At 39.9% G+C, this 22080-nt stretch overlaps 1 protein-coding gene across 1 annotated transcript in view; it reads left to right on the plus strand.

Moving 5' to 3' along the window:
* LOC140229070 (uncharacterized) overlaps positions 1 to 21556 on the plus strand; it is a 56964-nt gene extending 35408 nt beyond the window's left edge. Inside the window, exons 7-14 of the mRNA XM_072309330.1 lie at positions 2081 to 2269; positions 14060 to 14304; positions 15986 to 16129; positions 17165 to 17242; positions 19024 to 19189; positions 19890 to 20612; positions 20834 to 20851; positions 20895 to 21556. Coding sequence (XP_072165431.1) covers positions 2081 to 2269; positions 14060 to 14304; positions 15986 to 16129; positions 17165 to 17242; positions 19024 to 19189; positions 19890 to 20612; positions 20834 to 20851; positions 20895 to 21184 — 1853 coding nt within the window. The 3' untranslated portion in view covers positions 21185 to 21556. The remainder of the gene's footprint in view (positions 1 to 2080; positions 2270 to 14059; positions 14305 to 15985; positions 16130 to 17164; positions 17243 to 19023; positions 19190 to 19889; positions 20613 to 20833; positions 20852 to 20894) is intronic.
* The last annotated feature ends 524 nt before the right edge of the window (positions 21557 to 22080 follow it).

A 22080-nucleotide genomic window follows, 5' to 3' on the forward strand; every position in this document is an offset into this window, starting at 1 on the left:
AGCTGTGAAACTGTCACATTCACAAACGTTTCTGCAGAGAATCTGCAGTGAAAGCAAAACATACATAGTTTCACAGATATCAAATATGGAGTAATGGCTGAAGGCTGGATAGATATGCTTGACTGTGACACAACATTGTTACAGCTTGTGCAGAGCTGCAAACTCTCCATAATTCCACAGGAGACTCTGTGAAAACTTATTTCTTCATGTCCTGACAAAAGAATGCTGTAAAACCAGAAACCTTCACAGCGTGAAATATTTGTGAATTGGAGCCTATGGCCTTTGGCACATTGCCGACCATGAACAAATTATGATTTTACTAAATGTACAGGGATGTTTCAACACATAATGCTGGGCGACAAAAAACACATATACAAACTGAATGCACATCACTAGACACGCTAGCACAGCAGTGGTACAAATGTACAAGTCATCTATACTTATGCGGTGTACAACATTGTTGTAGCATTCATTGCAATGTGGAGACAAAAACTTCTGCATGCATTTACTTTTATGAATCTTGGCTCCTTGTGAAATTAGCTGAAAGTGTCATGCACATGAAAATTTCTTGTTTACAATACCCCCTCCCCACCCTGTTTAATATTTTTGCATATTGCATATTGAGATGCATGTAATGCAAAAGTATCTCCCCCATTGCTCTTTGGATCTCCCTTATTTTTGAATAGTAAATGTTTCAAGCCTTGATAAGCACTAGGTACTGCAGCAACAACAGTGTACTTCCACTTGCTGCCAGAGTTGAGGCGAAGCTACAGTTTCTGTCAAAGCAAGCAATAGTGCTGAGGTACCACAATCCATCCCGAATAAACCAATGTTCATGTAAGAGTATGATCCAATTACAGTGCATAACATATAAGTATATATTTATAATTTCTTATATAGTGGATATCTAGTCACGAACTACTCAGAGCGCTTGCTGCTCTCTCCAGCGTAATATTAAAGAAAATATAGAAAATAGATAAAGTACAAAAATAAAACAATACATTACAGAGCAATGCACTACAATACAATATAATACATAATTAATAACTAAGAAGAAAAGAAGAAACAATATTATTAAAAAAAAACCTGATTACATGATTGAGCAAAAAGATATGCCTTATCATGTCCTTGAAAAGTAGGCTGTGATTTTTGCGAACATAATAAGCTATAGAAAAGCATTCCTGATATCTAGGGGTAAATTGTTTTAATAATGATTCAGAACACACAGAGACATGTGACTCTGTACGTAGGCCTCATGAATCATTTTGTTGGCTGCAATTTCTTTTTAATGACCAGAACAATGTAAACACCATTAATCTCAAATAATTGAGATTGATTGGATGGGAAGAGAAAAAAAAAGGACTTTCACCAGCACAATATTTGGAACACACATGAGTTTGGTCTGCATTCACAGCAGTGTGATGATCTACGTGTGTAAATGGCACAATGACTTTCAAGATTGTTTGACCAGGGCAAGGTTGAATAGACTTGCAGTACCAAAAACAAGTGATATTCGCACTAGTAACGTTGTATCCAAGTATTACACATTGGATTGGCTAGCGCTGCTGTGACATCTCCAGAGAAGAAATTTCTTCGTTGCTGTTTTGGCGATGTGATACTGTAGGGTTGTGCAAGCCCACATTGGCACCAGATCTGTGTAACTGTACTCGAGTTGATAAGAGGAAATCTGGCCCAGAAGTTTTGTGATGAAATTTGCTACGGATCAGTGACAAGTGTGGACTTGCTTCTTTGTTAGTCTGTGAACTTCATGTAGTAGAAATGCTATTGTGAGATAACTCCCTGGCTTTTAAACCATTAAGGAAGAATTACTTAATTTTTGTGGTTTTGTTTATGGTTTGGTTTGAAGAGAAGAGTGTGAATTACTCCTTCATTTGCAATCTTGTTTGGAACTGACACTCCGTGACATCAAAACGTAGTCATTACAACTCGAGGGAGTCCTTATGGTGACAAGATTTCATCAAAGTCAACTTGATATGCCAAAACAGTGATTGAAGTTGCTCATCAGTGATTCATGTTGAAAAAGAGTGTGAAACCACATCACAACTTTGTGAATCCGTAGGAGGTGTGGATGAAGCAGACGCCGGCATCTCGGTGACTCCGCCCGCATCCAGGCCGTGCTCGGAGGACAACGCCCCCCAGCTTGGGTCCCTGTCGGAGAGCAACCAGAGCACCGCCCTCGTGGGCAGCGCCGGGCGAGTGCGGAGGAGGAAGAAATACCCCAAGCGGAGGCTGAACAACAGGCTCAATGGTGAGTTAACCTCTTGGGCTTGTCATACAAACATTGAAAGTACGGACAGTGGAGAAATGCAGTGCCGTACATACAGGTTTGTTTATGACAACCGTAGATCATTCACATAGTATATTCTGAAATGAGTTTTTTTTTTTTTTTTGGGGGGGGAGGGGTTGGGAGGTGGGGTCATGTTTCATGGGTAGTGTGTGCCTTGCTGATATTTCAACTACTCCCTAAATGTAAAGAACAAAGACAACTGATCTCTTCTTCAGACTTATGTCAGGATTCAAGAAAATTTGTGACCATAAATGCAGTACTTGTAACTTTGACTGATTGCAAATGTCTGGATGAAAGGGGCCCTATATAAAGAAACAGAGGAGATTTTACAAGGCTGCTGTTGAAATAGAACTGAATCCGGGTCTAGCAAGTTGAAAGGCAGGCAACCAACAAAGATTACATTGTGTGGTGCTGTAGGAAATTTAGTGTAGATTGATCTTCAGATGAGCAGAATTTTGTGAGGGCAACAAAACATCTCTCAAAAATGTCAAATGTGTAGGAGAGCAAAAAATAAAAAATATATAAACAAAAACACCAAACCATTGCATCCAAAGCCTGTCCTTTGACATGCACTGGTGGCTTCATTCACTTCATGGTTGATTCATGGCCCCTGCATGCCGCATTATTCTGAGACCACAGAACATGAGCCCTTTTGGAAAAGATTCTGTGTCAAAGCCATATAAATTTTCATAAAAATGTTTATGCGAGAAATGCAGTTCAGTGAAAGTTGTACAGAAAATTGCAAGCTTTGCTGTGATGTGACTTTTAGGATAAAACTGTGACTAGTTTTCTCACAAATGGTCAGTCTTCAAGACAAAGCCCACAAGCAGGCTGCAAAATATATTCTTGGTTATGATTTTGCATACTTTCTTACATTGGCCTGGGAGGCATGACTTTTTGAAGACACAATTTCTATAGAAAATCTTAATTTACCTGAAAAATCCTCATGAACCCCGCTTTTTAGTCACCACGCACTGCGTGTGAGGAGTGGAATCGTGCATGATGCTTTCATTGTACTTTGGCTGTGGTGAATTATTGATCAGTATGTGCGTGATGGTGCATTTGAGCAAAATAGCGAAGTTGGCAAGCCATCAACTGAGTTGATGGCATGCAAAGATGGCACACAAAAGAGTTTAAGCTCTCATCTATGTATGAACATTTTGGATATGTCCTAGAGGACTGATGTCATTTCAGCTTTAAAAGACAGACACTCAAAAAGAAAAGATATAACACCTGTCATTATTTTGCAATGTGCAGTCATTTTGTAAGATTTTATGAACATATAGACATTGAACTGTGCAGGAGACAGTGGGAAGATGCCTGTAGTAATTGCAGAATTTAAAGAAATACAGCTATGCATGTAAGGCGATTTATATGCTGAAGTGCATAAAGCATGAATATAATCCACGTCTATGTCAGAATTTTAGAGGATGTGTGATTACAGGATAACCAATAAGAGTTGTATATTGCAGTCACTCCTGGGAGGCTAAAATTATTTGCTATATTACAGAAATCAGTATAAAAGACATTCTTATTATAACAGAAGGTGTAGAACTCCCCCCCCCAAAAAAAAAAAAAAAAAAAAAAAAAAATAAATAAATAAAAAAAAAAAATCAGCTACACAAACAAGGACTTTTACAGCCAGAAAAACAACAACAACCACCATAGGAAACATCAATATGTTTATTATGTACATCAGTGTTCGTTTGTAAGATGTTATAGATGTACCCTCATATAAGAGTAGCTTGTAATGCTCATGAGGGAACAGACACATAAGGGGATGGATATGCATGCACACAGTTTAGCATCACATTTCTACTTTCTTTTCCTGCTTCCTTTGCATCCAATATGTTTGTTTTTGTTTTATTTTCTTTCTTTTTTGTGGGGGGAGGAGCAGGGGTGTCTGTGAATATTTTCCCCCGTGGTTATAGTGACATCATTTGGGTTAAGTGCGCACCCAGAGGGTCGATCTTGAGATGGCGGAATGTAATGTGATGTAGGCAGGATGAAGACATTCAATCTGGGGATGTAGAAGTGCCAGAAACGGGCTTCTGTAGTCATTATGGAATGTGTTGGTCATATCAAGTATTGGTGTCCGACTATCCCACATAGTGCCTTTTGCTAAATCCTACATGAGGAAAAAGGCACATGAATCACACTTAGTTCACTTAAAGTGAGAATTCATGCCATATCCGATTAGGAAATAATGGAGTGCATAGGTGAGTACAAGTACTGTTGTATGTCTGCCTGCAATACTGTGAAAATTGAAATTTTCGCACATTTTGCGCAACCAGAAACTAGCACGAAAATAAAAGCACTCGAATATTTTTGCTTGCCATGTGTTCCAGTAGTTGAAGTCTTGATTCCGTGGAATTAAAACGTGTACGTGAAACTCATCTCAGCCGGCCGAGCGTGAAAAATTAGTCGCGTGAAAATATCCACTTTTACAGTAGCATGAAATTGATGGGTTTGTGTATGCATGTCTTTTCTGTATGGTTCATGTTTTTAAGCCAACAAAAAAGCAAAACAAACAAACAAAACAAAAACAAAACAAAAAGAGAAAAAAATTATTTGTAGCTTCAGGAGACCAGAAAATGTTGTTGTTGTCCCTCTGGAAGGTAGGTATCTCTGAAATGTGTATATTCAACATTGGTGACAAATGGTGTACACTGCTTCATAACTTGGTAGCATAAAGAGATTGTGTATTGTGGAGGTTGGCCTGACTTAGACATATGGGGAATCCCCGTAACAAATTGTTCACAGCTTTATACATAGCCTACACTCAACCAAAGAATCTTGACTGTTGCCGACTAGCGAATATTTTGATGCAGGGATTTGCTGCTAACGGGTAATTTTGTTCCTCTGCAGGCCTGCGCAAATTGTGGTGTGCAAATGTACGGCGGTGGCCAGCAAATGGATATCAACTCAATCAGGCCAACCTTTCTATTGCACAATCTCTCAACACTGCCAGGTCTCTAAAACAGTGTCATTACTGTACTCAGCACGTTTTGTTTGTATTTTCTATCATTTTCCGCCATGACTTTCTGTTCTCAAACTCTCAGATTCATTACAACTGACGATGAACACACAAGGGTTTTTTTTTTTTTTTCTTTTTTTGTTCAAAAAGCAAACAGGATTTCATGCAGCCATGTTTGTCATCTAAAATTACAACATCATAAGTGTTTTGTTTTTCACAGAGTGATCTGAACATATATCATAAAGGCTGACTATTCAGAACCGTATGTTGAACTTCAGTGTAATATCGTATCTACAGGGATACATATTAATCACTCAGCATCTCCTGAACCAATGTGTACTGTGCAAACATCCTGAAGTATTTGAAGTAAGTGATAAGGGGATGATAGTTTATCAGACAATATTAAGCCAGCTACAGATAAACAACCTCAGGTGTAAACCTGAAATACATAGGTGTGTAAGCAAGACCTGTGCAGTTGCAAATTGGGGAGAACACATTGCAGAGAAATGGTGGAGACTGAATACAAAAGCATGTCATTCACAAATTATTGGCTGTGTCTTACAATACGTCAATTTACGGTTCTTGCGTTGCACGGCATGATGGGACGGAATTCGAGTACGCTAGCCCAGCGACAATAGGAATGCAGTGTAAACTCTCATCCATTTCACACTCAAGCTCAGCAAAGTATACTCGTACAAAGTGCATCAATATCAAATCACTTTCTTACCTTCCAAATACAATAAAATTGTCTGAAAATGAGTTTGCAAATACTAAATAAATCTCCACCGAAAATATTAGTTGAATGCGTGGTTTACATGTACGTCCCACAACCGATTGCCCTCCGTGGCCATATGGCCGTGCAAGCACGAGCTACCCCAAGCACAGCTATACGAAGGGCAATGCAATCGGTCGTGCAACATACATGTAAACCACGCATGCAACTAATATTTTCGGTGGAGATTTATTTAGTATTTGCAACTCATTTTCAGACAATTTTATTGTATTTGGAAGGTAAGAAAATGATTTGATATTGATGCAGTTTGTACGAGTATACTTCGCTGAGCTTGAGTTTGAGATTGATGAGAGTTTACACTGCATTCCGATTGGCCCTGTGCCAGCGTACTAGAATTCCATCCCATCATGCCTTGCGACACAAGAACCGTAAATGCACGTATTGCATTTTTTGTGTGTTTTTTCTTCATCTTCAGAAGAAGCAAAAATAAAATAAATAAAACAAAATCAAGCAACCAAACTTCACTCCAAACTACAAGGGGAGAAAGTTTGTATCATTAACAATATCGTTCTTATTGTTGTTGATAGATACATCTCAGACTTAACAAACCAAAGCATTTTAATGCAAAAAAAAGAAGAAAAAAGGATAACACTAGATGCCTTCATTGTGATGGCTTGTGAAAAAGGTCAGCCAGCATACATGTAGCTGCAAATAAAGGACTTTTTTTTTTCAATTTATGATTTTATTGATTCAGTTACCAAGATTTTCTTTTGAATGAAAGGCAAGTGGAAGATGTCTACAGCATTCAGAGGATTTATGATAGGAAATTGAAGGAATTCACCTTTTCTCTCTTTTAACTGACTGCCAAACCTGTAAAAGTTTGTGTTCCTTTATTTTTTCTTCTTCTTTTTTTTTTTAAAGCGTGTACAAATAAGTAGGGGCACAATGCATCATTTCCTATAATATGGGTTTTCCCTTTTCAAAAGAGACCTTTGCCCTGTCCACGTGAGCTGCAAAGTTGCAAATGTGAAATAACTCCCCCCCCCCCCCCCCACTTCACCTTCATGGCTCATTTGATGTACACGTCTGATAAGAAGGCAGATTATCCACAGTGGCTGAAGGCAGCTGCTTTTCTTCCCCTGTACCTAAGCATTTTGAGAGGAATGGAAAAGATGTTGCAAGTGTCCATCCATTGTCAGGCGTGGACAGACTTGATACTGCCTAGTTTGAAGCTTTTGTAGGATTTGTGAGAAGTTCATTATTGCTCTGAACACGTAAAAGATTTATAACTTGAATGATAAAATGAAAACCTCAAATTAGTTGAAATTCTCTGTTGCACCACCCCACCCTCCACCTCCGGTGTTATTATGGTAAGCCATTAGAGGAAATGTATTGCATGTGAGGTATTAGCTGTTCCAGAGACACCTTGGTATTCCCAGGTACCTATGGCCTTCGAAAATTTCCTCATGTGAGTAAAGAAAGGTTTCTTTAAAAAGAAAAGAAAAAAAAAAAGAAGAAGTCATCTGTGATCAGACTGCAGTCTACAAAGTGCATGAACAGAAGTACGATTTGTTCACAATGGGCAAAAGCTTTGGCATTGTTTGCACAACTGTTGCCTTCAAGAAACATACCTGTCACGACGATGTTGAATTGACCCATTTTTATGAGGGGTGTAGTATATAATGAACCGTGCCCCATGGTCTGGTCTGCACCTTCCAAAAAAGAAACACAACCAAGAAGATGTGTTCAATTTCAGGCACTGTATCAACATGTTACAATCTAGGTTATATCTCAACTGTTAATTAGCATTATGCAGTAAGACTCGCTAGGAGCAACACAGACCTTCTGGAGTCTTTCTCAACTGTTTTTGCATTCAGTATCAAACTGTCATGAAGCATCAAACTCGGAAGAAAACTTGTTTTGAATAGAGGCGATGATGTATTGATCACCAGGCCAGTTGAAATAGTTGGCTGGCATGTCGCATTCAGTATCAAACTGTCATGAAGCATCAAACTCGGAAGAAAACTTGTTTTGAATAGAGGCGATGATGTATTGATCACCAGGCCAGTTGAAATAGTTGGCTGGCATGTCGCATTCAGTATCAAACTGTCATGAAGCATCAAACTCGAAGAAAACTTGTTTTGAACAGAGGCGATGATGTATTGATCACCAGGCCAGTTGAAATAGTTGGCTGGCATTGTCGCATAACTGCTCTTTCCGTAGCACTGATTTTCTTTTTAATCTTTTCACTTTAATTGATTGTTGACTTTGAAGAAATTGATTGCTCCAGCCTTCCTTCATGTCTTGTAAAGCGTATTTGTATAGTGTTAGAGGAGTTAATGTGTGTATGATTAAGTGAAAGGGAAACTCTACTTACCTGTTCAAATTTGATTGAAGATTATACGTAAGAATTGACAACTCTTCCGATTAGAAATGGAAATCTACAAAATAAACCAGACAGATTCAAAGTCATTAAAAATTAGTTGTTCTGACAATTGTAGTTTCTAAATATCTGTGAAAATGCCGCCATGAAAAATATCATGTTTGGTTATAAAAGAAAAGCAGGTGAATATGTTTGTAGACCTATCTTTATGTTGAAAGCAGCATTGATCTTAGAGGTACAAGGAAGCAGTTTTTTTTTTTTTTTCTATGAAAGGTTAAAGGTCTGCTACAATTTTAACCTCTGCTGTAAATAAACCCTGGAAAATCTCTCTCTTTTTTTTTTAATCAATCTCAAACTTTGACCCTTTGAAGTTGGTTCATTTAACCTCAGATAGATTCTCTATAAGCTTGTCTCATCTCAGCCAGGTACCATGGTATGTAGGATGATTAAATGTTAAGTTGTGGCCTGCTGCATGTAGTGTCAATGACAAGACAATGACAACAAATATGTGCAGACTCATCCGGCAAGAGTCGTATATGATCGTCAATGTGACATGTTGGCATGACGAAGCTACGTGACAAAGCTTGGGGGGGGGGGGGGGGGAGGAGCAGGAGGGAGGAAAGTGTTATGAAATTAAAGCTTGCAAAATGTAGACAGAAATGGCCCCTTTTTCATATACAATGTACTTTAAGCTGGCAGGTATTTCAGGTACTATGACAACAGCTGTGCAACAATCAATCAGCAGTGAATAATTGAGTTGTCGCTGTGGTAACTGAAACTGTCAGTGATTGTTGTTACCATGGTAACTGCAGCTGTTGCAACTGTTGCAGCCATCAATGATTTTTGTTGCCATCGTAAGCGCAATTCCCGCACCTTACCATAAAAAGTGTTGCTGTGCTATAATCCCGGCAGTAGACTTTGCTGGAGTCGTTGACATGGTATCTACATATAGTGCAACTTCCAGCAATTGTTGTTGCATAACTTGTTGCAATTACTGCAGTAAGCAGAGATTGCTTTAATGCAATGGTGAATGGGAGTTATTGTGACTTGTCATTTTCACAGATCTCTGCAGAAGAGTGCCCAGGGCAGTTGTTTTTGAAGTTGATGGAATTATTATTTCAAACAGGAGGTGAACATCATCGAGTCTTTGTCACTCTCCTGCTATCTCAAATTCATTATCACCGGAAATAATCACTATAAAGTTGGGCAATATTCCTGTTTGTTTTTCACATCTACACTCCACACATATACAATTACTCTGTTTGCCACCATTACATGTGTACCGGTACTGTAATGAGCCGAGGATACGTTGTTAAATATTTGCACACGCAGTATCTCTCATACCCTGTTTATGAGATTAAAGGTACAAACTCGATTCACTTTACAGCACAAATATTGCCAAGATGAATTTGACTTAGTCAAACATGTCAGTACGTGCCCTTTTGTTTCCTATCAGTGGAGGAAGGAAGAAAAACATCCTAAATCGGTTCGGAGTATGCTTGACCTGGGAGACTTTGCCTCCGCCGCACTTCCGATTACCTCGTATATTTGTCAAATGTGACCCATGGTGTGAAGAAACTCACGTGAACATGAGCAGCAATGTGGCGGGAAAATGATCTGCAGCGCTGTATTGATCAATAGCGTGCTGCTAGCCTCATCTCCAGAGCATTACAAGTGAAATAAAATGTACTTTAGATGGTGTATAATTTGTCTGTAGTTGGCTACTTTGCCTCATTACAGACCCGTACGGCTGATTTAGATATTCTAAAGATAGTGGATGATTTGCCTGATTTTGTTAGATTCTGTCGATGTTTGAAATAGTAGTGACCCTTCTTATATCCTTTGCTGAAGAAAATATCCTTATGCTGAATTTAGCATAGATTACTCTTGGTGTCATGAAGAATTGTGTGGAAAATTTAATCATTGTCTCTGGAATCTAGTGACAGCACCTTAATTTGGGTTCCTCTTTGTCATTACCTGAAAGGGATAGATACTAATGTATTGGTATTTATTTATTTTATTATTATTATTATTATTATTATTATTATTATTATTCATTTTTATTTATTTATTTATTATTTTTTTGCATGAAACTTTTGATACTGTATACTGTGGGATCCTGACGTACCATGGTAGAAAAATACCATAAATTCATTTCCGACAGGTCTTTTTGTGTCCAGCACAAGGATTTATACCAGCTGTGTGTGTTCATTGGTCATCAGTCACCAATCTATTTCTGGGTATACATGGACGCCATGTATACCCAGAAATGGTAGTGACCCAGAAGAAGTAGTGACCTTTGGAATGTGTGTGTGTTTGTACATGCTAGTGTTGTGTGTAAGAATGTGTGTGTGTGTGTGGGTGGCAGGACATTTGCTACTGCAGCAATCACTTTGGTCTTATTTTCTCTAAGGACTTAGGATTAGGGTTAGGGTGTGTGATAGGATTTTAGGTTTAGTTTGATGTGAGGATTAGGGTTAGGGTTAGGATTTTGTATGGGGTAGAGTTTATGTTTGGCTTTAATAGTGTGCAGACATTTCATGAGAGCAATTGTGGCAGGAGCAAATGTCATGCAACCATGTGTGTGTTCATGTTTGTGTCTATGACATTTTATACATCTTTGCCAACATTCTACTTCTACTTTTAACCTGTCTTGAAATACCTACTATGATTATTGCATATATCATTTGGGTGTATTCTCTTCTAAAGCAAGCTAGCTTTATGTTCACTTTGCTCCTAGCCAGAACACTCCCTCCTCTGGTCTAGCTCTACTGCAAATGGCGCTCCTGTGCCTAAAAGAGGCTATTACCACTTGCACATATTGCGGTTGCGTCGGGGCCAATAAACTTCTTTTTTGAGTCACCGATTTGATCAGATATAACCTGTTCATATCAAACAAAGGTTATCCTGGGCAACCTTTAAGCCTTGTGTGAAGTTTGCTGAGTCTTGTCCAACCTAGTGACAGCTTTTGTTTTTAAAACACTATCCAGCTTAAAGTACAAGTGAAAGAAGTAGACTGAATATTAATAGGTGTTTGCCAAGTATATTAAGATTGCACACAATCATCTGTAATACTGTCTTCAGTGATTCATTGAAAATGCAGACTGCACTACTTCTGTCTGTATCTTCCTTATGTGTGTCCTCTTTATAGCAAGGTTATCATTGTCCAACATCCTGGTGATTAAGATTACATACATAGTAAAATGCATGAATTCATGAAAGAGAAGTTCACAGAAATAGATGGTGCTCAGATAGCCGTTGGCATGATTTCCAGAATCTGGCAAATCTTTATTGGCAGCTTTAGCTCTGTATCTGAGGAGAGGATCTCAATGTGACAACATTTCACAAGACTTTGCTGTTTATCCTCCGAGATGATTGGAAGCATCATTGGATCATGGGGAAGTTTACAGTTGATCTTGCCGTACTGTAGCTGCATTAAAATCCTACCCACGCCATGTCTCTTACGTTTTATAATCTGCTGACCTCCAAAGTATGGTCGATGCCGAGTGAGAATACTATAAAACATGATATATTCGCGGGATGAATTTTTCGCGAATTGGAGCGGACGGCCTTTTCTGCGGCATGAAATTTTTGCGAACTGCCACTGGCATTCAATGCATAATGTGTAGAAATGAACTTTCGCATGCATTTTAATTTCACGAATCTCCGCGCTCGCGAAATTGGCAAAATCAAAATGCACGCGAACATTCCTCGTTTTACAGTATGCTCTTGTGCTAGGCTTTGAAGGAAACGATGTTTTGATGGTTTTATGTTGTTTGTATCATAAAGAGACTTGAAATCAAAACATAGTGAATTGAGGGAATGCAGCAAAAAACAATTTTAGTGAAACACATCAGAGGAGTTTGAGAAAAACTGGACATTCTGTTCAAAAGCTATGAATTTTTACAGTTTTGGTGGGCGATCACAGGACGATGAGACTCCAACACATTGCAACATCACATATGGACAATGATATAGAGAAAATATAAAGAAAATTCAACATATCTCCACTTATCTCCCATTATGAAAGAGCACTTGACTTACCTTTCTTAAGAAAGCGGGGGGGGGGGGGGGGAGGGGGGATAATAATGCCCTTAACATACATCTATGTCAGAAACAGGTCAAAGGAATGTCTACTTTTCATAAGAAAATTGAATTTTGTGGAACTCTCTTTTCATTCTTTTTATCATTTTCAATATGTGCTGTCACAAACTTAAAAAAAAAGAAAACTGAGAAAAATGCTATTCATAACGTAGATAGCAAAGGGCATCTAATGGGAAGTCCAGGTGCCTTTTAAATGACGCTAGGCAGCTGTCTGGACTTGTCTCCGAGGGAAGTCTTGACGCCTACGCGTAGGAAGTGCACACTTGTCGTACAGTTATGATAGATGTATGTATGGATCAAGAGACTTGGAGTGAGAGTGCTCTGCCCCAATGCTCTGGGAATCAGAATATGTTTCAAAGTCTGAGGAGAAGAAACCTGTTTGTTTCAGAATGACGAAATCTCCCCTTTGTATTGTGTGACATTGTGGTGATAGTTGGGATCATGGAACTACACATGTATATATATGCTCCTTAGAAAACAGAAATGCCGTATTCATGATATTATTTTCTTTACTGGCATTGACAAGAGATCATTGTATGTATGTGTGTGTGTTTTTTTGTGTGTTTGTATGTTTGTGTGTTAATGTGTCTGGAATATGTACACTGTATGACACATTCAAGGGAAATTACAACAAAATAGCAGGAACTTGCACACTTCCTTTTTTCCACGCTATGAGGAGGTGTTCTTGTCTGAAATGTTTACAGTCGGTATTTTGATACTGCAATTGACACACATGATTGTGTGGGAATGAAAATGGCAAGGCCACTATATCGAGTTTAGGGAAAATACCAGTTGTGTCATGAAGGCTATGTAGTTCATTGCTATGTACATAATGAGGATTATTGTTAGTTTTAGACGTTTAGCCATCCAGCCATTACAAAGTAAAGTAGAGGGTATATATTGGGAAATATGTTTAAGTACAGTCTATATGAGCAGTTAGTCAGTTCATGAACACACATTCAACTTGTAAGCAATTCATAGACGACAAGATAATTATGATTCTAATATTCTCTCATTTGAGAATTTGACTTTCTTTCTTTTACAGAGACAGTGTGGATTCAAATATTTCATGAACCCTGTACTCTGATCTTCACAGGTGTAAAATTCCATTTCCATTTGCCAAGGCAAAGTGGTAACATCTTTACTCCCCCTAACCCCCCCCCCCCCCCCCCCCCCACTTGCAGTTGGGTTGACATTACATTTTGAGAGGTTTTTATGTTGATTTCTTTTCTGGTGGAAGTCACCATTTTTTTTTTTTTATATAATCATCTGTTTCTGTTCAATTTTTTTCATTGTTTTCTTTTTTTTAGCAATTAAAAGGCAGAAAAGTCACTTCACTTTTCATGTTCAGTTTTGAATTGGGATACTGTGGACATGCCTCCACCAAGTCCATGCATTTATCGCACAAAAGTGATGCAAAGTACTGATTACATCCTTTGGAGATATGTATTGTCATGCAACTATCCCTGACCAGTTTCAAGTGAAAGATCTACATGAGATGGTGATGGGAATACAAACTTCCATGTTCTCCATTGTACTCTTTTAACGCTGCAGGAAGGAAGTCCAGATCGAGGTCGGAATCATCCAGCCTGACCCTGACCTCGCACGTGAGCCGCAGGTCATCCCAGCGATCCTCGAAAAGGTCGTCCAGGTCGGCGCAGAGGTCCAGCAAGTCCAGGGGCAGTTACCACGGCGATGCGGATGGTGGGCGGAGTCAGAAGGATCGCCCCTGGTACTGCATACTGTACAAGGCAGAAGAGGAAATCAAATCCCAGAGCAGCGACGTATGGAGTGTTCAGGTAAGCCCTTTTTGCCCCTTTCCCCTTTTGTCTCTTGCATGATTCTGTGAATCCATTGAAGATTATGCAAGACTGTATCATATGATTTATTGCCGCTAAACATAGATAAAGTTTCAAATCTCAAAGCCGAGAAAATCACAAAATATTAATTTTGCTGAGTGTATGAAATTATGTATTTGTTTAAAAAAATCAAAGTTTTAACATCATCTGTCTTCTGTCATATATTAAAAGTCTCAGATTGTACAGTAAGTTTTGAATGCTTCAGTTTATTTGAAGCATGTGGCTATGACATTTGGAATTGACCTTTTGTACTGGAATGCACAATATCCTGCATGATTTGACAGTATCCTGACTTCATAGCCGATTTCCTCCTGATGTTTTCTGATGGCTGGCTTTCTTATAATTTTTTTAAGGTTTTGGAAATAAAATGGGGCAAAATATGTGTATGGATAGCTTTGACTTTGATTCTAGAAAATTGAATAACACCTTGTTCATAAAATCAATGATCAGAGATTTTATCAGGTTTTTTGCAGTGACATGAATAAACTCACACACATTCACACACACACACATACACACACGCACACACACACAATCCCGACACTGAATGAGAGTGAAACAATTTACTTTGTGGACTTAACTTTATACAAAATTGTCAAAATAAAAATAATGGTTTTGCATCCAGACCTATTCTATATTGCTTTTTTTATTATTCTATGTTGTTATTTCAGGATCTTGTGGCTGTAGACCCATCTCATATTGCATATCAATACCATAGGACGAATGACTCTTGGCCTTCTAATATGCCATGTGATTTGTATTACAATGTATGAAAAATCTAATAAAGCAGAATATCTTAGTCATGATGCGTACATATTGATGAATTCATATGACAATTTAGTATCATGAAGCAGAAATTTGTTGCAAAATTTTCAATGGAATACTTTTCCCAGTGTGCGTCACAAGATGCTTCCTGTAAAAATGTTCCAGTTCCGCATTACTCAACAACTCATTAAGAATAACACACTTGTAATAGGGACTTACCACAGACGTAAGTTATTACATGCACTAAGTGTGAAACAATTGGCAGTGTTAAACTGTAATGCATTTAGCATGGTAGAAGACTGATAGGTAAATGAAACTACAAAAATATGTATATTTTTAAATGTTCTGTGCATGAAAATAAAACATCTGCATGTGCTTACTGCACTCTTCAATCTACAAACGGTGAACAAGACAATTGTAGATGCATGTTGCCCTTTTTGGCCACACTGCAACAGCTGGTCCAGACAATAGCGTCTGATTGTTTCATTTTTTTTTTTGAATGCCTTGTTTTTACCAAGATTTTGGGGTTAATTGATAACATTACCATGACATGAGTATCAGTGCATTTCATAAAGTACATGTAGACTCTGAATTCACCTTGCACAGCCGATTGTGAAAAGCTGAAATTTGAAGACCTTTTTTGCCATCCGATAAGCAGTCTTAAGAGGTTGGAGAGCAAAAAAAAAAAGAAAAAAAAAGAAGAAGAGACAAATGGAAACTAGATTTGAGACATTTTTTAGCAGAGGGCGGCAGGATGGCTGAACTGCTTTCCCCATTTCAGTCTCTGTAAGAATCTCTCTTCAGGTCTCCCCCCCCTTTATTTATTTGTTTATTTATTTATGTATTTTTGCCACAGGAAAGAGAGACTGCTGTGGTGACGGATACGTCTGATGACCTCTGGTTCATGGAGGACGACAGGTTCTCGATTGAGTACGAAGTCGCGTCCGATTCCAGCGAGTCCCTGAGTTCTGGTTCCGACTCCTCTGTCACGGATGCCGAGGTGATCTTCATTTCCCCCTTTTGTCTCCCAACCAACGATGTCTCCCAATGAACGAGTATAGGTTTCCTTGTGGCCTGACAAAGTCTGAATGTTCCTGGAATTCGGTGTTGCTGACATGGCTTGCCGAATGTATGAGCAAATCGTGTAAAGGTTAAACAAGTGGATGTACAATGCAGATGGTATGGTATTTACATTTAAGTGACAAAGACAGGATAAGGCTGTGTCTCGGGTATCATTCCGGCCAAAAAACAGCAATATTAAAACAGAACTGAGCGTTCTCACTTGGGTATTCTTGGAAGGGGATTTCCTCCTATGTCACACGCAGAGTGGTTTGCCATTGGTAGCTGAGTTATTGCGTGAAGACTTTTAGCAGTGGGAACTTATCCAAACTGTGAGACCTGACACCCCTCACGGAGTGGGTGGGTCTATTATTAACCGCTGTCAGAAAAAAAAAGAAAACAGCCAAAAGACAAAACAAACCAAACCAAAGCAAACCTGACAGTTAATTTCTAAATTAAGGCCTCGGCTATCGTGTGTCTTTTAGGCCAAACCAATCAAAGATGTGACAAGAATTATGAAAACAGTACACGATTGCACCATCTCCCATCTCATTTTTTTTTTTTTTTTTTTTTGACAGTCTGTGTTTGTGGTCAGTCATGGATGGTTCTCAACCGGCTAATTTCCTGCAAAATAAAATTACCTTACTCGACGTCGCCCATATTTGGGTTCCCATCATCCCGTGACTTGCATTTGATTCATGAGTCACTGGCAGAAATCTTGCAATGTTTGACGGCGGGTATTGCAGGGTCACACTACACTAGCATTCATCCTTGTGGCGCAGAGGTGAATGGAAAGACCTCCATCAAGTGCCTTGTCATTCATTCCAAGTATCGGCCATTGTGAGATCCAGTCCAATAGATTTCACTTGCTGAATTTGTCGCATGAGGTGTGGAGGGGAATGCAAGGAGAACTGTATGCCTGCATTTGTTGGATAAGCATTCGTTCACTGTAACAGAGTCAATTGTGTCCTTGCAGATATTCGTCGAGGTTGGCAGCTCTAGCGATTCCAGATTTGCTGATGAAGACACGACAGATTCGGAAATTCCAGAAGAGGTAGGCAAAGGAGTGTTACGTCGTCATTCAAATTTCTCTTTCTGTGATTTCAGTCAAAGTCAAAGTCATTTAATACAGCTTTTATGATTTACGGCGCTTCGCCACACTAACCCATCCTAGTTTTAACATTGATTTTCGTTACCGTAAAACGAGGAATGTTTGCGTGCATTTTAATTTCGCAAATTTCGCGAGAGCCAAGAGTCGCGAAATTAAAATGCGCGTAAAAGTTCTTGTCTACACGATACACATTGAATGTTAGACGCGACTCGTGAAAATTTCATGCCGCGAAAAAGTTTATCGGCTCCAATTCGCGAAAATTTCATGCCGCAAAAACATCATGTTTTACACTACCCTATAGCAATGTTAAATCTAGGATGGGTAAGAATGGCGAAGTGCCGTAAATAGGTTACCTGTACTCACTACCTGAGTATTATAATCTTTGTGTGTGTGTTTTTCTGTTTGTTTGTTTGTTTTTTGTTTTTTTTGGGGGGGGGGAGGTGGAGGAGATGGAAGGAAGACAGTGAGCAGAGCTGTACATCAAAAAGTTTTATGATATCTGGAAGACTCATGATTCAAAAAGTCAGCAACAGTTTCAAGATTAGAGGACAAATGAAGAGTTCATATCGTCGCTGGGGTGACAAGACCTTGTATCTCAAATTTTGGTGAAAATGACTTTTTTGCATTAGTGGTCAAATAATCGGTTAAGTGATATCCTGTCCAAATCCCAGCTGTCTTACCCCAAAAATGAAGCCACCACGGCATGTCAAAGGAACGGCTATCCCATTCAGTATAGTGCTTTGGTCGCCATGTTTTTTGGCTCTCCTGAACATTTGACATTTTTGAGATACGCGGTCTTGTCGCCCCAGCGACGATATTGTTGTACGAATGCCTGTTGGTTATCCATAGTGATATCTAAAATTGAAGAGAACTGCACAGCATCTAGCACCCTGATATAGTATCATCTCATCAGATTTACTATCTTTATATTCTAAGTCCTGTTACTCCCTTGAGAACTAGTTCAGATAATAAGTTCTGCCTTATTGTTGCCTGGATTCGTTAATAATCTGAGATGATGGTGTTGCAAGATGTACAGGTTCAACATTGTTGGCTATATTCTAGCATATGCACACATACACACTTACAAATTTAGTACATGTGTGTGTATGCATACATACAATACATAATATGTATATTGACATACTTACACACACATACAATTAAAACATACAAATACACAACTACCCACACACGCACACACACAAAATACTCACACAAAGCTGTTGTTTGTTGTAGATCGTTTCGTCGAGTACCGCTAGCAATTACTATTACTGAAACTCCAGGTGGTTGTTGGTTCAAGTTGCAGAATGTCTGCTCAAGTGAACACAACGGCATATTAATTTGATTGGATGGAAGGTATTGCCAGTGAGAGGCGTAGAAAAGAACAAAGCCTGACAAGAGTCATGTGACTTGCTACCTCCCCCACAGAGATTAAATCTATTGTTAGGCAGGAGTTCCTTTTTTTTTTTTCTCTCTCTCTCTCTCTCTCTCCTTGTGTTTATGTTTGTGTGTGTGTCTTTAAGTTTGAACACAGTGTAACTGAGAACATTAGTATTGGATATGTGTAAATCAATAGTGAATATTATGAAGAAAGATAGGGGCATACAAATATAGTTTGCGCTTGATTTATCACAATTAGTGTCAGTTAGGAAATCCATTGTTATTTCTTCCTGTGTGATACGTGATGCCTTTGTGTGTGTGTGTTTTCTCGCTGTCTGATGTAGGACAAGTGGCGCTGCTCCGAGTGCGATCAAATCAACAACCCGGTCCACGGCTACTGCTCCCACTGCTGGGCCCGGAGAACGGGATGGCTCGCTGACGAGGACCGCAAGAACCCCTCGGAGCGACTCGGCGACAAGCACACCCTCCGCAGAGCTCTGTCCGCCCCTGGTGAGTGGACTGTTGTTTTAAAACCAAACAAAGAAAGTTAGAAAGAAGTTGTGCCTTTTACCTTTCTTCCAAATAATGTGATTTATCCCTTTGTCAACAGTAGCCACTTAGGAATAGTTCCTGTTATCAGCGTTCATTTGTTTATTGAACGATCTGCACGCTTGTCACTCTCGTAAATTTTGATGGGTTAAATATGATCCCGCTTCATTGTTGTCAAGTAAGAGTCATAGGTCATGCTGATTTGTAAGCAAAACCCAGTCAGAAACACTTTCCAACTTTGTCAAAAGATGAGATTTCAGTTTGTGTTCAGTTATTTTTGTGAGAATTTCATCACGTTCTTTCTCATCAGTCTATTGTGATATAGAGCAGTGTCATTTCTGATGCTGTGGTTAATGTAATTCAATTTTAGGTAGCCAACTGCATGGGTGTGCCACAAACACTGTGCTATCTTTATGTGCAGACATTATTGTACTTTTACTGATAGTACCGACTTCTACAAGTTATTGGGTTTTCAAGCGTGATCTCCATTGGTCATATTTTGGTCTTCTTAAAAGCAGTGTAGTAGTGATTTTAGAATGATATTTGCATTACAGCCAAAACAATGGCACAAGCTGGAAAGTCCCTTTTCAGAGATAGTCCTCACCCCCCCCCCCACCCCGGTGCTGTAGTTCATGGGATATTGTTTGCTTTGATGTTGCAGCCGGCTGCCACCAGAACAGCCTTGTTCAGGCCTCCAGTATCACAAGAGTTGTGACACCAACGGGACTCTACCCCGTGACCACTGACGAGGCTGGAACAAGCCACATGTCCACCCGGCAACGCAATGTCCGTGCGTATGGCCAGCTGCCGTACTTGCCACCGGCAGGGAGCGGTGGCCAGGACTTTGCCGACGGTAAGAGCCGTGCCAGCGAGGATGACCGATGTGAAACCATTCCAGGAAGCAGCAAACATGTCTTGGGTCAGACCACCATGTCCTCCCCTACTCCCATCAGGACCTTGCAGGGGATCCGCTGCGAGGGAGCTAGGCTCTCTGCTGTCGCCGAATCCACAGAGGATGTTGCTCCTGGAGATTCGGAGAAGGCCGGAGTTGACGAGTGTGGACTCCTCGTAAGGAGTAGTGCCGGGAGCGGGAGTGAAGACTTTGGAGTTGGTAGCGATGGATGCCAGCCAGTAGCGGGTGCGGCTGACACGGTCTCTCGCCACTCGACTGATAGCATCAGTGTGGAGGAAGGTTTTGAATCGGCAGGAAGCCTCGGTAGGAAGCGGAAAGCGCTCTCGGTCAGTCGCGAGGATTCTGGTGTCTGCATGAAGCGGCACATGTCAGGGCGTTCTGAGGGCGAAGAGGCCCCTCGCTCATCAAATGACGCAGGGCTATGGTGCTCCAGTGAGATCAGCCCGTCACCTGTCATTGATGCCAGTTCCAGTGAGGCTCTTCTTGTGGGACCCGTTTCCACATCAAGTCCTGTTCCTCTGAGAATGGGTCAGCTAAGAAAAACGGACCCTCCTCAATTATTCCCCCATCAAGTGGGAATCACGCCGCCGCAGAGTCTCAAAGAGGACACCATGAAAAATGTTGTGGGTGTTGGTCATGTTGGATCGAGCCCATCCGATACAAGGTACCTCACTGGTAGTCCACACCGTGAGGAGCAGCGAGAGAGGAGTGTAGTTGGTCAACTTCATCCCGTCAGTCATCCGAGCAGTCCAGTGGGCAAGCAAGAACCCCTGCACAAACCCTTAAGTGGAGGGAGCCATCCAGAGCACAGCCATCAGCCCACCAATGCTCCGATGATGCCAGCGAGTGAAGGCCCCACCCAAATGCACGAACAGCTGTGTCGCTTCTGCCTCGTGCGCCCCAAGACGGCCAGTATCATCCATGGCCGCACCGGACACCAGGTCTGCTGCTACAAGTGCGCCAAGAAGCTGCGCAAGCATGGGAAGCCGTGTCCAGTCTGTCGACGCCCCATCCAGCACATCATCAAGAACTTCTTCGCCTGATCTTGTGATGGTAATTTCAGCATCGTTGAATTTGTTCCAGAGCAGTAAATTAACAAGTTACGTTCTCGCAATTAACCCATCGGAGGTGGTTCGATAGTGTTAAGACACATACTTTCCACAAATCCCCAGCATGCTCTTGTCTTGTATCAATATAAGTTACCCCGCTGAAAACCATGCTATGCTTGTGTAAAGCCAACTTGTTATGGGGCTTAGTCATCTTTGAGTTACAAATGTCTTATTTATAAAACAGAGCTAATGACCTAATTTAATGATAGTATTGATTGCAATGAATGCTGTATTTGTATTGTCCTTGTGGTTTTCCTCTGTAATAGGATTTCAAGGCCTTGGGCTTTATGCTTTGTAAGTCTTCAAGTTCACAAAATGGCATATTTGTTTATACATAATTGATTAGTCAGGGGTTTGATCCCTTCAATTCACATTAATAAAAAAAAAAAAAGATACCATGAAAAAGGTCATGACATTATCTATAGACTGATTGGGATACTTTCTAGTTTCAGCCTTCAAGATTTTTTTTTCTCTCAAAATTTTGTCATATGAAAGTAAGTTCTATTTTATGAAAAGAGGCAAAGTCAGGCTCGCAGTCATTCATCTTGCAGGAGAAGATTGATGTTGATGTTTTTTTAAAGGGGATGTTTCAGTGAGCTAATTTGATTGTTTGTAGTTGTTTCTTTTTCCTTTTTTTTTTCTTCTTCTAATGATTTGTCTTGTTGTGAGGCCTGTGTCATGCAGGGCAAATTAGGGCGAGTGCCTTGTAGGGCAATTTGGTGATAACACTTTCTTCCCCCTGAAGTGGGAGGATATGCAGTAGTATATAACCAAAGATATGTTTTTAGATCTATGGTTGATTAAAAAAAAAAATCAAAAACAACTTACAG

The sequence above is a fragment of the Diadema setosum genome, chromosome 5 (assembly GCF_964275005.1).
Source record: "Diadema setosum chromosome 5, eeDiaSeto1, whole genome shotgun sequence".
NCBI classification, from domain to species: Eukaryota; Metazoa; Echinodermata; class Echinoidea; order Diadematoida; family Diadematidae; genus Diadema; species Diadema setosum.